At 35.1% G+C, this 15539-nt stretch overlaps 1 protein-coding gene across 1 annotated transcript; it reads right to left on the bottom strand.

Annotated features, from left to right (window-relative positions):
* Nucleotides 1-10240: 10240 nt before the first annotated feature.
* On the bottom strand, nucleotides 10241-11185 carry LOC101395515 (olfactory receptor 52K1-like). The gene is given in 1 exon segment (XM_014790168.2): nucleotides 10241-11185. A coding segment is annotated over 1 exon segment (945 nt).
* Nucleotides 11186-15539: the final 4354 nt, after the last annotated feature.

Genomic DNA, 15539 nt, shown 5'->3' with positions numbered 1-15539 from the left:
GCTCTAGGAAGCTCTTCCTCACACCAGTATGTTACAGTCCCCTCATCATTGCCTCTCTCACTTCTTAGGCTTGAGCAAAGAGAGATGAGTTGTCTATCCCTCCAGATTAATTGCGTTGTGTTGAATCAAAACCAGGAACTCAGAGAGTTGAATCATTCCTTGTAAGGAAGGCTCACTGCAGGTTTTATAGCCCCACTTAATGCAGTCCCAGGGGCTCAAACTCTGCAACAAATGGGTTTTCAACCTCTGGGAAGTATAGGTGATGCCTGAGGGAGTTCACGTTTTCTCAATCATATGATGTCTGTTTGATAATGAAATTTGATTTGAGTGAGACTAAAGGAGCTTTTTAAGGAAATAGTTTGTTTACTCGAGTTTGATGTCTCTGACCACACTAGTTCAGTTAAAATTAAGAATATAGTCATATAGAGTTCTTAACTGAGAAGGTAACACAGACATAAAGTAGAAAACTGGATCTCTGTGATACTGTCAGACTTAACATGCAGGTCTCATGAATATGTATATAATATTCATATATAAGTATAAATGCATACATATATATGTAGTCCTATATGCACATCCACATATGTACACACATTCACATACAGATGTGTAAATACATATGCATACACATACATACATTTTTATAAAAATTCCTGCACCTATAAGAAGCATGGCAATATTATATATTCCAAACAAAATACGGATATACACACACGTGTGTATTTGTATATGTGTGTGATTATAACAATTTGATATTCAGTAAATATTTCTTTTACAGGTTTCACAGACAGACAGGTTTCAGCAGAGCTTCCACACTAAGACAGACTAGGAAGAAAGACCCAGCTACCCACTTCCAAATAAATTGCCCATGAAAACTCTAGGAATACAGTAGAACATTGTCTGACATAGTGCAGAAAGATGAGGGGATGGCACAAAATGAATTGCAGGGTTCCACTCTTCTGTTGGCAGCATTCCTAGGAATCAGAATTGACTCGAGGGCTACAACAACAACAAAAATTTTATTAAATACCTCCTACGTATAGAATCTACATTAAATACTTTGGAAAACAGCACTGGAAAAAACAAACACCATCCCTCCTCTCAAGAATCTTATCCACGGGGCCAGCCCCGTGGTTTAGCAGTTAGCATGCGTTCTGCTACTGGCTGCCCGGGTTCAGATCCCGGGTGTTCACTGATGCACCACTTGTTGGACCATGTTGAGGCAATGTCCCACATAGAGCAACTAGAAGGATGTGCAACTATGACATACAACTATCTACTGGGGCTTTGGGGAGAAAAAGGGGGAAAAAAATAAAAGGAGGAAGATTGGCAATAGATGTTAGCTCAGGGCCAGTCTTCTTCATCAAAACGATAAATAAAAAAATCTTATCCACTAGTGAGGGGATTAATATAATTAACTTTTTAAATAATATGGTACAGAGAAATTAAATAGGATAGCATTTTAATAAATGATTGGAGTGACTGCCTTAAGTTGATTAGTCAAAGAAAGCCCTTTTGAAGAGGTGATTATTAATAGAGACCTAAATAACCAGAAGTATGTGAAGATAAAGGTTCTGATACCATTCTGATGTGTGGATAGGGGGGTTTTACCATACCAACAAGCAATTCCTGGACACTAGCTGGCTACAGTCTCTGTCTCACTTGTTCTCAGACAGAACAGTTGTTGGCATTTTGTGCCTCGCAAGATGCAAGAGGAATATGTCTACATTCAGCCCAACTCAGCATTACTGCAGCCCGCCTTCATGTTCACTCACTTCTTGGACCCAGATGGTCACCTCAAGGGAGCACACCAAAAGGTCCACCTGGTGGTTCCAATCATCTGCCAAACCTGGGAGATGTTCTTTTTATGGGTATTGGTATGTCCTACTTTAATGGCCCCCTTAAATTCTCAGAATGCTTTCCATAAGGTCACCCCCCATACGGGCATCCCTTCAATAGTCCAGTTTTCAACTGCCCATCTCCCTGACTATCAGCCAAGCTATTGGCCAAGGCCCATGAGTCAAAAAAAAAGAAAACATAAGGGCTTTTATCATTGCTGAAATCAAGTCAATCGAAACAAACTTTAATAATTATAATTTGTCAAACAATTCAAATATCGTAATAATGAGCAACTGAATATTAAATAACTATGTCTGAAAGATTAATAAAAATAATAAAAAAGAACCTATGGATTCAGCTAGTAACAAGAAACCATAAGCTATAAAAATGCACCTTAAAATGAATAATAAAAAATCAGAAATAACTTCTAGAAATTAAGATTACTATGGAAATTAAAAATACAATAGGTGAGTTTAACAAGTGATAAATATTAGAAGATATAATAATTATAGACTGAAAAATAGAGCTGAAGAAATTCTGACATTGCAGTACAGAAAAATAAGAAGATAGAATGTGTAGGAAAAATTAGAAGATGTAATATGCCTGAATAAAAACTTGCAACAAAAAGTCAATGTAAACTGGCAACTAGAAGATAAATAAGTCCCAGAAAGTTAATGCACAACATAGTGATTATTGACAACAATGCTGTTATTATAAACTTTAAAATTGCTAAAAGACTAGATCTTAATTGTTCCCACTACAAAAAAGAAATCATAATTATGTGACATGATAGAGGTGTTAGGTAACACCATGGTGATGATTATATTGTAATACATAAACGTAGCAAATCAACATGTTGTATATCTTAAACTTGTACAGCGTTATATGTCAATTATACATCAATAAAGATAAATTTAAAAAAATCAATGGAGTCTCGACATTAATGATATGTTCTAAAAGGTAGTAAAATAATCTCACCAAAGACAATAGAGTACAGTATCAACCTAGAGTTGTTTATAGACCCTAATTACATTCAAATAAAACATTGTCAAGTAAGTTTATCCCAGAAATGCAAGTTTGATTTTACATCTCATAATCAATAAGTGTAATAGAAAAAGAACAACCATATAATTATCTTAATATATTCAGAAAAAGTATTTGATAAAATTCAATAGCCATTCATGACTAAAAATAAAATATCTTAAAATGGAAAAGAAGTTAGGTATAAAATAAGACATCTTTAATCCAAGAAAATATATTCAAAACATAAACAAGTACACCTAAAGTAAGCGTCATACTAACAGAAAATGTTTCGAATTTTCCCCCCTGAGGTTCCTAGAGGGCTTACAATACAAGATATTAGAAAATTATTTATAAGCTATAAGCTTGGAGAATTAAGACATTGTTGTATCAGTTCAGAAACAGAAAAACAGATCAATGAAACAGAATAAAGTCAAAAGGGAGGCATGTGTGGAGAAAGGATTCTGGTAAGATGGTGGAGTAGGAAGTATCAGGATTCTGTCTCTCCATCTAGAGAACTGCTCTAGCAGAATCTGTCTGACGTAACTATTTTGGAACTCTAGAGTCTATTGATGGCTTGCAACTTCCAAAGGAAGGCTTGGACAGTAAATTGAAGTTAAATTTAGTCAATTTCAGCTCTTAACACATTAGCAGCTACCTATCGCCCCTATTATCATATACAAGGAAAATTAAAAAGTGATTGTACATGCCCAGGGAAAGACACAACCTCATAAAAGACCCGAGAGGATTTTAAGTTTACACTCAGCTGATCCTTGGCACAGCGACAGCCCACAACAATTCACAAAACAAAAACAATAAACAAAACAACAGAAAAGCAGTAAACCCTAGGAAAGGGGTAAAATTGATTTCCAGAGTTGCCACATGATTAGATTCAAATGTCTGATTATCAAAAACAACAAAAAATCACAAGGCATACAAAGAAAGAGGAAAGTATGACTCATTCAAAGGAAAAAAAAATCAAACAAAAACTGTCTCTAAAAAAGACCTGATAGATCTACTAGACAAAAACTTTAAAACAATTGTATTAAAGATGCTCAAAGAACTGAAGAAAGATGTGGAGAAAGTCAATAAAATAGTGTATGAATAAAATGGAAATATCAATAAAGAGAGAGAAAACCTAAAAAGAAACCAAAAAGAAAACCTGGAGCTGAAAAGTATAATAAATGAAATGAAAAATACACTAGAGGAATTCAGATGCAGATTTGAGCAGGCAGTAGAAAGGATTAGTGAACTTGAAGACAGCACAAAGGATATTATCAAGTCTGAAGAACATAAGGAGAAAAAGATTGAAGAAAAGTTAACAGAGCCAAAGGGACCTGTGGGACACCATCAAGTAGACCAACATACACACTATAGGAGTCTCAGAAGCAGAAGAGAGAGAGAAAGGAGCAGAGAAAATATTTGAAAAAATACTGGCTAAAAATTTCCACAATTTAGTGAAATACATAAATATAAATATCCAAGATTCTCAAAAAACTCCAAGTAAGAAGAACTGAAAGAGATACCACTGAAACATATTATAATAAAAATCTCAACAACTAAAGACAAAGATAGAATCTTGAAAGCAGAGAGAAGTGACTCATCACATGCAAGGGATCCTCAATAAGATATTGAGGAGATTTCTAATTAGAAACTTTGCAGGCCAATGGACCAGTATATTCGATGTGGTAAAAGAAAAAACTGCCAACTAAGAATCCTATATCCAGCCAAAATGTCTTTCAAAAGTGAAGGAGGAATTAAGATATTCCTAGATAAACAAATACTGATGGAGTTTGTTACCACTAGAAATACCCTGCAAAAAATGTTCAAGAGAGTCCTGTAGGTTGAAATGAAAGGATACTAGACATTAACTAAAAGCTGTATGAAGAAATAAAATATCAAGAAAGGTAAACACATGGACAATTATAATATTCAATATTATTGTAACAATGATTTGTAATATTATTTTTTGTTTCCTACATGACTGAAGAGACTAATTTATTTAAAAAAACAATTATTAGTCTAAAAGCTAGTATCATTGTAACTTTGGTTTGTAACTTCACATTGTGTTTTCTACACAATTTAAGACACAAATGTGTTTAAAAGTATTATTAGTTTATGCTTTGGGTCACACATGCTTAAAGATGTAGTTTTGTTACATCAACAATTGAAAGGAGTGGGGACATTGCTATTAATGGTGTAGAGTTTGCACATACCATTGAAGTTAAGCTGGTATAAGTTCATTTTAGAATGTTATAACTTTAAAATGTCAAATGTAATCCCCATGGTAGCCATAATAAAATACCAATAGAAAGCATACAAAAGGAAATGAGAAAGTAATTTAAATGTTTCATTATAAAAATATAGACTAAACACAAAAACAGGCAATAATGCAGGAAATTAAGGACAAAAAATCTATAAGGCATATAGAAAATAAACAGCAAAATGACAGAAGTCCCTCCCTATCAGTAATTACTTTAAATGAATATAGAGCAAACTCTCCAATCAAATGATAAAGATTGACAGATTGGATAAAAACACATGATTCAACTATATGCTATTTATAAGAGACTCATTTTAGATCCAAAGACAAACAGATTGAGAGTGAAAGGATAGAAAAAAATATTCCATACAATTAGTAATCAAGAAAGTAGGGGTGGCTATACTAATATCAAATAAAGTAGACTTAAAATCAAGAAAGATTAAAAGATACAATGAAGAACATTTATTATAAAGGACATTTGTTATGAATAAGATTTTCAATACACCAAGATGATATAACAATTATAAACATGTACGTACCTAATAACAGACTATCCAAATACATGAAGCAAAAACTGATAGAACTGAAGGGAAGAATAAACAGTTCTACAATAATAGTTGGAAACTTCAATATTCCTCTTTTCATAATGGGTAGAACAACCAGACGAAAGATAAGTAAGGAATGAGAAGACTTAAATAATACAATAAATGATCTAGATCTAACACATACCACAGAACATTCTACCCAACAACAACAGCATACACATTCTTCTCCAGTGCACCTGGAGTTTTTTCCAGGATAGGCCATATGTTAGGCCATAAATTAAATCACAACAAATTTAAAAAGATAGATCTCATACAAAATATCTTCTCTGACTCATACAAAATATCTTCTCTGACTACAACAAGATGGAGTTAGAAATCAATAACAGAAGTAAAACTGGAAAATTCACAAAACTGTGGAAATTAAACAATATAGTCTTAAATAAATAACCAATGGATCACAGAAGAAATCAGAAAGGAAATTAGAAATTAGAGATGAATGAAAATGAAAGCACAGTATAACAAAACTTATAGGTCACAGTGAAAGCAGTACTAAGGGAGAAATTTATAACTATAAATGCTTACATTAAAATAACAAAAAAGTTGGGGGCCAGCCCGGTGGCATAGCAGTTAAGTTTGCACATTCTGCTTTGGTGGCCGGAGGTTCACTGGTTCAGATCCTGGGCATGGACCTACTTACCACTCGTCAAGCCATGCTGGGGGGGGCATCCCACATAGAAGAACTAGAAGGACCTACAACTAGGCTATACAACTATGTACTGGAGCACTGGGGAGAAAAAAGAAAAAAAAGAGGGAGATTGGCAACAAATATTAGCTCAGGGTCAATCTTCCTCAAAAAAAATAAATAAATAAAAAATAACAAAAAAGTTATCAAAACAACAACTTAACATTACAACTTAAGTCTTGGAAAGGAAAACCAAACTAAATCCAAAACTAGTAGAAGGATAGAAATAATGAAGATTATGACAGAGATAAATGAAATAGAGAACAGAAAAATAATAGAGAAAAATCAATGAAATCAAAAGTTGCCTCTGAAGGATCAACACAAAAGAAAAACTTTTAGTTAGATGAACTAAGTAAAAAAAAGAGAACTCAAATTACTAAAATCAGGGGCCAGCCCTGTGGCATAGTGGTTAAGTTCATGCACTCCGCTTCGGCAGTCCGGGGTTCACAGGTTCGGATTCTGGGCGCAGACCGACCCACCACTCATCAAGCCCTGCTGTGGCAGCATCCCACATACAAAATATATGTAGATGGGCACAGATGTTAGCTCACAGCTAATCTTCCTCATCAAAAAGAGAAAGATTGACAGAGGTTAGCTCAGGACCAATCCGCCTCACACACACAAAAAAAATTACTAAAATCAGAAACACAAGTGGGACATCACTACTGATTCTACAGAAATAAAAAGAATTATAAGAGAGTACTATGAACAATAGTATGCCAAAAAATTGGTAAACTTAGATGAAATGGACAGATTCTAGGAAAAAAAACCTACCAAGAATAAATCATGAAGAAATAGAAAATCCAAATAGACATATAACTAGCAAGGAGATTGAATCAGTAATAAAAAAATGTCCCAACAAAGAAAAATCCTGAACCTGATGGCTTCACTGGTGAGTTCTATTAAACATTAAAAGAATTGATACCTACCTCTCGCAAACTTTTCCAAAATATTGAAGAGAAAGGAACAATTCTTAACTCATTCTACAAGGCCAGCATTACCTTGTTACAAAAGCCAGGCAAAGACACTACAAGAAAAGAAAACTATAGGCCAATTTCCCTTATGAACATTGATGCACAAACCCTCAACAATACTTGCAAACCAAATTCAACAGCATATTTAAAAGACTATCCACCATGGCCAAGTGGGATTTAACTCTAGTGTTAGGAAAAACTCAGTCTCTCCTGTGTTTCTCCTTTACTTGTATACTACTACTGCACTCAGAGCACTTATGACACAAGTCAGGGGAGGGTTTTCCCTACTGAGCAATTCTGCAACACAATTTAACTCAACTCTGACACTATCCACTTGGAAACAGCATCATATCCTACAGGTTAAGGGCTCAGTCCTGTAAGACTGCTCCCACCCCGCTTCAGGTACCAATCGAAAGTCCAGTTTGCCATGCATGCTTCTGATTAACTGACTACAAATCACAGATTCCTACAACTCCCTTCTCTGGTTCAATTACTTGCTAGAGTGGTTCACAGAACTAAGGAAAACAATTACTCATGTATACCAGTTTATTAAAGGATATAATTAAGGATACAGATGTATAGCTAGATGAAAAGATACATAGGACAAAGTCTGGGAGGGCCCTGAGCACAGGAGCTTCTGTCCCCATGGAGTTGGGGCGCATCACTCTCCTGGTGTGTGGATGTGTTCACCACCCTGGAAGCTTTTTGAACCCCATACTATTGGGATTTTTATGGGGGCTTCCTCATGTAGGCATGATCAATTACTAACTCCATTTCCAGTCCCTCTCCTCTCTCTGGAGAAGTGGGGCAAGGGGACTGGAAATTCCAAGCTTCTAATCATGGCTTGGTCTTCCTGGTGGCCAGCCCATATCCAGTAGCCATCCAAGAGCCCACTCAGAGTTGCCTCATTAGAACAAAAGATGCTCCTAGTATTCTTATCATCAGGAATTATAAGGGTTTTAGGAGTTCTGTGTCAGGAAATGGGGGTAGAGACCAATATATATATTTCTCATTGTTTCACAAATCTAGAAAATATATTTCTTATCATTTCACAACCATAGAGTAGTGCTAACACTATTCAGTGGGGAAAGGATTGTCTTTTCAACAAATGGTGCTGAGAATACTGGATATGCATGTGCAAAAGAATGAAGTTGAACCCTTAACTAACACCGTATGCAAAAGTGAACTCAAAATAGATCAAAGACCTAAATCTAAGACTTAAAAAACTCTTAAAAGAAAATATTGGGAAAAAATTTCACAACATTGGATTTGGCAATGATTTATTGGATAAGAAACCAAAGGCACAGATAACCAGAGAAAAAAATAGACAAATTAAAAAAATTTTTTACATCAAAAGAAAATATCAACAGAGTAAAAATGCAACCCACCAAATGAGAGACAATATTTGGAAATCGTATGTCTGATAAGAGATGAAAACCTTGGAATACATAAAGATCTCCTAAAACTCAACCACAAAAAACAATCAACATGATTCAAAACTAGGTAAAGGACTTGAATAGTCATTTTACTAAAGAAGATATACAAATGGCCATTAAGAACATGAAAAGATGCTGAACATCACTGTCATTAGGGAAATGCAAATCAAAACTACAATGAGATGCCACTTCATACTCTTTAGGAATGATGCTATAAAAAAACAGAAAATAACAAGTGTTGGTGATGATGTGGAAAAAGTGGAACACTTGTGTACTTTGTGAGAATGTAAAATGATACTATGATAAAAAATGTATGATGATTGCTCAAAAAATTAAAAATAGACTTGCCATATAATCCAGCAATTACATTTCTGGGTATATACCTAAAATAATTTAGGCAGAGTCTCAAGGAGATATTTGCCTATCTGTGTTAATAGCAGCATTACTCACTATACCTAAAATGTGGAAGCAGCACAAGTGTCCATTGACAGGTATATGGATAAGCAAAATGTGGTTTATACATACAACGGAATATAATTCAATCTTAGAACAAAAAGAAGGAAATTTTGACATATATTACCACATGGATTTACGTATAGTATGTGTCCATTTGTGACTGACATTTGCACCTAGCATAAAGTCCTCAAGGTTCATCCATGTTGTAAATTTTCAGCTTACCACCCTAATTTTCTATTTTTGTTCCTTTCTCTTCATTTTATATATTTTTTCCAAACTAAGATTTTCTAAGGTACATACTATTCTTGAGGCAAAACATCTCCTAAATTTTAGCTGTGGCACACGCTGACATTATATAAAATTCTACATTAGTTACACAGAATCAGCCTATATTATAAGCTAAAAAAAAAAAATGAAAATATTGAAGAACATATGATAAGCTAAACCTCAGTCATAGTCCCAGCTTCTCTAAAACGAATACAATTCTCAGTTATGTACTTTGCCTCTGGTTATTTTTCTACTTTCAGTTCCTAGATCCTTAACAGTTACAAACAAGAGAGAAAATGCTGCCTCTCTATAAATTGGTACTGACTCCTGCGTATTAGTCACTCTAGGTCAATGTGCGTGTACCTGTGCCAAGAAATGATGGAATGAGTGAACATTTGTCATTAAAAAAATATACTAAATGACTTATGTACCTTGAACTTGATTCTAGGTGCTAGACAGACACAAATTAAGAAATTACCCTGTACTGAAAATAGAAATGTCTCTCACAAAATAGTGTATGATCGGCATGAACTATTCTATTCCATATATCAACCATCCTTTTTTTCTAGTAAATATGACCCAATATACACCTGGGTAGTTTCTGTCTTCTTAGATAATGTAGAATTACCTGAATATAAACAAGACCATAGTTCCATGGTATCACCTGTCTTGCTGGTTAGTTAAAAAACCTTACAAACTCAAACATATGTACTTGTGAAAACTTTAAGAAATCTCTCCCGAATATTTTTGGTTTTGACGCCATAGATGATAGGGTGCAACATAGGAGGGATAAGAAGATAAATGATGGCTATAATGATGTGGACCTGTGGAGCTATGTTATGACCAAATCTGTGGGTAATAAAGGAGAAAAAGGCAGGTGTGTAAAACACTAAGATGACCAAAACATGAGAGCCACATGTGCTCAAGGTCTTGAGTCTGGCCTCCTTTGATGGGAGATGAAACACAGCATGAAGAATGAGAATATAAGAGCAAATTATCAATATGAAGTCCAGCCCACCAGTAAGGAAGGCAAGAATTAAGCCATAGAGTCTGTGGATCCTGGTATTGGCACAGGCCAGTTTGATCAAGGCCATAAATTAACAGTAGCTGTGGGTGATGACATTGGTTTTGCAGTAGGGAAGCCTCATCAGTAAGAAAGGATGAGGAGTCAGTAGGATAACTCCACGTAGAATGATGGCTAAACACAAAGCCATGATCACTCCATGTGTCAGGATGGTGGAGTGCCTCAGAGGGTTGCAGATGGCCACATATCGGTCAAAGGCCATGGCCAACAGGAATCCTGACTCCATGGTGGAGAGAGAGTGGATGAAGAATATCTGGGTGAGGCAAGCTTTAAAGTTGATTTCACTGTCATTGAACCAGAAAAGTCTGAGGATCTTGGGAAGGGCAGTGGTGCAAAGCATCAGGTCATTCACAGAGAGCATGCAGAGGAAGAGATACATGGGTTCACGAAGCCTAGGGTCTGTCTTGATGATGAACACAAGGACACAATTCCCCATCAGTGCCAGTAGATAGACCAGGCAAAAGGGGATGGAGATCCAGACATGAGCAGCCTCCAGCCCTGGGATTCCAAGGAGGAGGAAAGTAGTTGGGTGAAAACTGGTTCTATTTGGAACTAACATTTTGAGAGTCACTAAACCCGTTCTAGCCTAAGTGTTGTCAAAATTATTTTCAATATATTGAGCTTAAAAAAATACTTTCTGTTTGTACTTAAAATATAGGACACATATTTTATGACCACCAGTGGTAGGAAACTTTGTGCCAGGTTCAGGTATGGGGGAGCAGATGTGGAATTAGCCAGTAATATTTATTTTAATCTCAAAATTGAAAAGGGAAAAGAGAAAGTGGACTCTACTCTAGGGAAAAGAAAGAATGGAACATAAAGTTGGGATATGTTTTGCTCCACATCTCCTTTATCCTCCGCCATATAAATTCCACCTAGTAAGTGCTTAGAATATAGCATATGCTTATTTCACTTACATTTTTATTAAACCAAAAAATAAGAACAAAAGAGGCTGAAATCAAGTGAAAATTAGAAACTTATTGCTCTGATTATGTCTCTAAAACATGTTGTCACCTATGAGGCTCATTTTTTTTCTCTTCATTGGAAAATTGTCATTTACATATAAACCAATTATACTAAAAACAAATTACTTTTTTAGATTAAAAATACTTAACCGAACCCAGTATAAGTCAGTTTTTGTGAATGTGATCAGATTGATATGCAAGGACAAATCTGAATATTTGGACCATTTAAACAGAGCTTGAATTTTAGTTTGCTTGATCTCTATGTTACTACCATTTATAAAGTGCAAACTAAGCATCCAGCCGTATCTCTCAGACACATCTCCATAGGGGTGGCCAAATGTGCACTATTTCAGAGTATAACTAACTTCGTTTATCAGTATTCTTTGTCTTAAATATCTTTAAATTTCCAAAATATTTTGTTCAGTTGCATGCAACAGTAAGTCCCTAAAAAATTATCATGTTTAAATAATTTTGTTCATGTTGATAAATAGCCTGCATTTTGAATTCCCTAAGTGCTGCCTTTCTTTTACCCACCATAGCCTATATTGGAGACCCTGTAGTTGCCCCTATGATTTCGCCACTAAAGTAGTCAAGGCTGGCACAGCAGAGACCTTTCTCACCCTGCTTCAGGTCTATGGCTGGAGTCCATTCAACTTCGACTATTCGTGCCGCATTGACTGTTAAATATTTTTAATTCCTCTCCTGTTTTTCTCTCAAGTGGAAATCCCACTGTCTCATGTAGTCCTCCTACCTCTTCATCTGGCTGGTCTTTTTGCCTTGGTTTGCAATCATTTTTCAGAAGGCTATAAGGCAAACCAGCTGCTTCCCACTTCTTGCTCTAGTGCCCACAGGTCTTTCAGGAGGGTTATACAAAATTAGTGCCTCATGGGAATGGCTATCAATGATCATGAATCTCTCTTTGTTCCTCTAGAGGATTCGTACTGATTTGGAACATGACATCCTTGGAGAATTTTGCAGTCACTGGAAGACTAGCCTCAGGAACCAATAATTAAGGAGTCTGGGAGTATTAGGGTCTGTGCAATTGCACTTCTGTGGGACTAAACACGTACAGATGATACAGGGGAAACATTTGTCTTCACAGCATAAAATTGATTAAGCTTTCCATAGCCCCACATTTTCGAACAATAGAATTATGAATCAGTATGGTTTAGAGCAATGCCAACAAAATATCCATGTAATATCTGCCTTGAAATACCCGAAATGGTTATATTTCCCAAGATATTCCCTAAAATTTCATATTTCCACATATTATATCAGTTACATCTCCCTATCTGATGTTATTTACTTATCTTAAAAAGGAGGATAATAATATTTACTTTTCAAAAGTTTTGTGATACTTTAATAATATATAGAATAAAATTTCCTGTATACTATTTGTCAAGTAAAAAGTTATATTTATTATTACTGTTGTTATTTTAATATTGTCTTTAAAATGCAAGCCTGGCATTTCCATTTCCAAATGAACATGAGGGACCACAAAATAATGTCAAGCAGAGTAATTAAATTCCCTGTTGCTCTTTGATTGATAGCCTTGGAAAGAATCTGTGAAATTAGCACTGATGATCATTGATGACCAAGGAAGGAGATGTTGTACTAGACACAAGTCAAAACAGAAAGTATAATGAATCATTCATCCCCTTTTCTACCACATTAGTCATTAGTCTTTTAGTCTTTTCTGACCAATCTCCAGTTACAGACTTCCCTGAACCTTTAACAGTATCATTTATTTTAAATATAATGTTTACAATTAATCCATCAAGATATCTTCACTAATCACTTCACAGGCAAAGTGATTTGTCCAAATCAAACAAAGAGTAATTGAGGATGTCTCAAAGGAAAACATTTAATGAGGAATTAAATATGTCAACGGGAAAAAAATAACCATCTACAATGTGTAGACACTGTGTATAGCATTACGTATGCTCCATAGCTTAGCATCTGAGTTCTCCTTCTCAAAGATAAATGCCCCTGTTTCCTTTTTCTCAGTTAGTATAATTTAAAAAGCCCTTACCTGTTCTGTAAAGTGTGAGTAAAACATAGTCTCATTAATGTCAGGAGTCTATTCCATAGAAGGTCAAATTATAAGACAAATGTGTTAAATATCAGGAATTCTATACTCTATCTCTTCTTTTTCTAAAACATTTAAACATTTAAATAGACAGATGTAGATATATTGATATGTAGATAGATAGATATGCATACGGTATTTATATATCGCTGAGATCATTAAAATAACATATAATGCCTTGAATGAAAGGCTCTTAGTCTTCATCTGTTGCCCTGGGGAACTAAACGGCTAAGGCTTCTAAATGGATAAAGCTTCCTTTTGCTGTTAACTCCAACATGAACATCCTTAGGTATGTGATGAACCTCATTTTGTAAAGGAACATCTGGTTTCAGGCTTGGCTTGGCCCCTTATTAGTAATGCAACCTATTTAATATAATTTAATCTTTACAATCTTGAATTTCCAAAACTGTAAAATATGGATACTAATAGTACAAATATCATAATGTCTATATGAAACTTAAATAAATTAACATGTTTATATCATTAAATAAAATGAATAACATGTAACAACCACATTGATAAGTGGTAGTGGTGATTAATGATGATGGGAGTTGTGGTGGTGTTAATACTCTTTGTTTTTATGGGAGGATAACTCTTAACTGTTATGCCTCATTCATTAGCATGAAAATTAGAACAACACAAGTGAGTTTTTTGTTTGTTTATTTTGCTTTTAGATTTTTTGGTTTTGTTTTACTTTTAGTAGAGGGAAGCAGGATCTCTAAACAGAATGGTATGTGGATTTTCCTTGTTTGAGGATATGTTGGGTTAAAGATTTCCTTATTGGAAAGGGAAATCTAACCCTACACCCAGCAGCCAGCTACCCTCAGGAGGCTGAAATTCTGCCAGCACTAATGTGCTGTAAATTTGACAGTGGCAAACACCTGTGCAAAGATCAATAGCAATAAAGCCCTAATTGTCACTGATTGGGTAATTATGTCTAGTTTGCACTTCATTACAAATTACAATAAAGCCAAAGTTCATGCAGATAAAGGCATCATCCTCCAGAACCGGCTCTACTCAATAAAGGTGAATTTAAAACAAAATTGCCTGCCTGAAATTTCCTTATTTCTCAGTTGACCCAATATGCAGATAGGGCAAACATTGGTGTCATGGTGCCCCTTGCCCCACATCTCCACTCTCAAGTAGTGAGGTTGTCCCTTTCTCTTCTTTTCACTCCATTGTAAGCCTGTAACATCTGCCAGAAAACTTCTCAGGAGTTTAGCATTGAGTATTGGGTAAAAGATGGAGGAATAGGCATCTTTCCACAGGACAAAATGTGATAAAAATATTTACAAATTTGAAAGTGGTCCTTGATATGCAGAATACTCTCCCATATTTTCTGGGAGGTTTAATTGTCAGGATTATTTATGGAGGAAAATTGGAAACCCTCTTTTTGGCAGGTATGCAGGTATCTAATAACTAGAATTAGAACTCCTGGATAATAATTATCTAGAATTATTTATGATCCTCTGTATGAGTTATTGTTTATTCATAATTCTTCCAGAACACCCACTATCAAGAAAATCCCCATCCTCACTCATTTCAGCAATTGAAGTTAATTTTAACTTCCCAAGAAACTATCTCTGAATGACTCTGGCGATAAACCCTAGGTTATTTGACCCTCATTTGCACTCACAGAACAAACCATCAAGCAATTGAAATATTTGTACTATGTTATGTATATATAGAGTGTATAATTTTTAATCTTCTAAATAAACTGGAATTTCCTGAGAGCAGGATGAAAATAGTATCACTGTGTTATGTCTCATACCTGACAACAAGTCTTCCATGTAGTAGGCTTTTATTCCCCGAGGACAAAGAAAACAATTGCATGAAAAATTGAATGATAAATTCATTTA

This window comes from Ceratotherium simum, chromosome 7, assembly GCF_057802395.1.
Source record: "Ceratotherium simum simum isolate JZ-2026a chromosome 7, ASM5780239v1, whole genome shotgun sequence".
In the NCBI taxonomy this organism is placed as follows: domain Eukaryota; kingdom Metazoa; phylum Chordata; class Mammalia; order Perissodactyla; family Rhinocerotidae; genus Ceratotherium; species Ceratotherium simum.
Note: the sequence above shows the minus strand (reverse complement) of the source record. Positions and strands in the feature narration are given on the sequence as shown.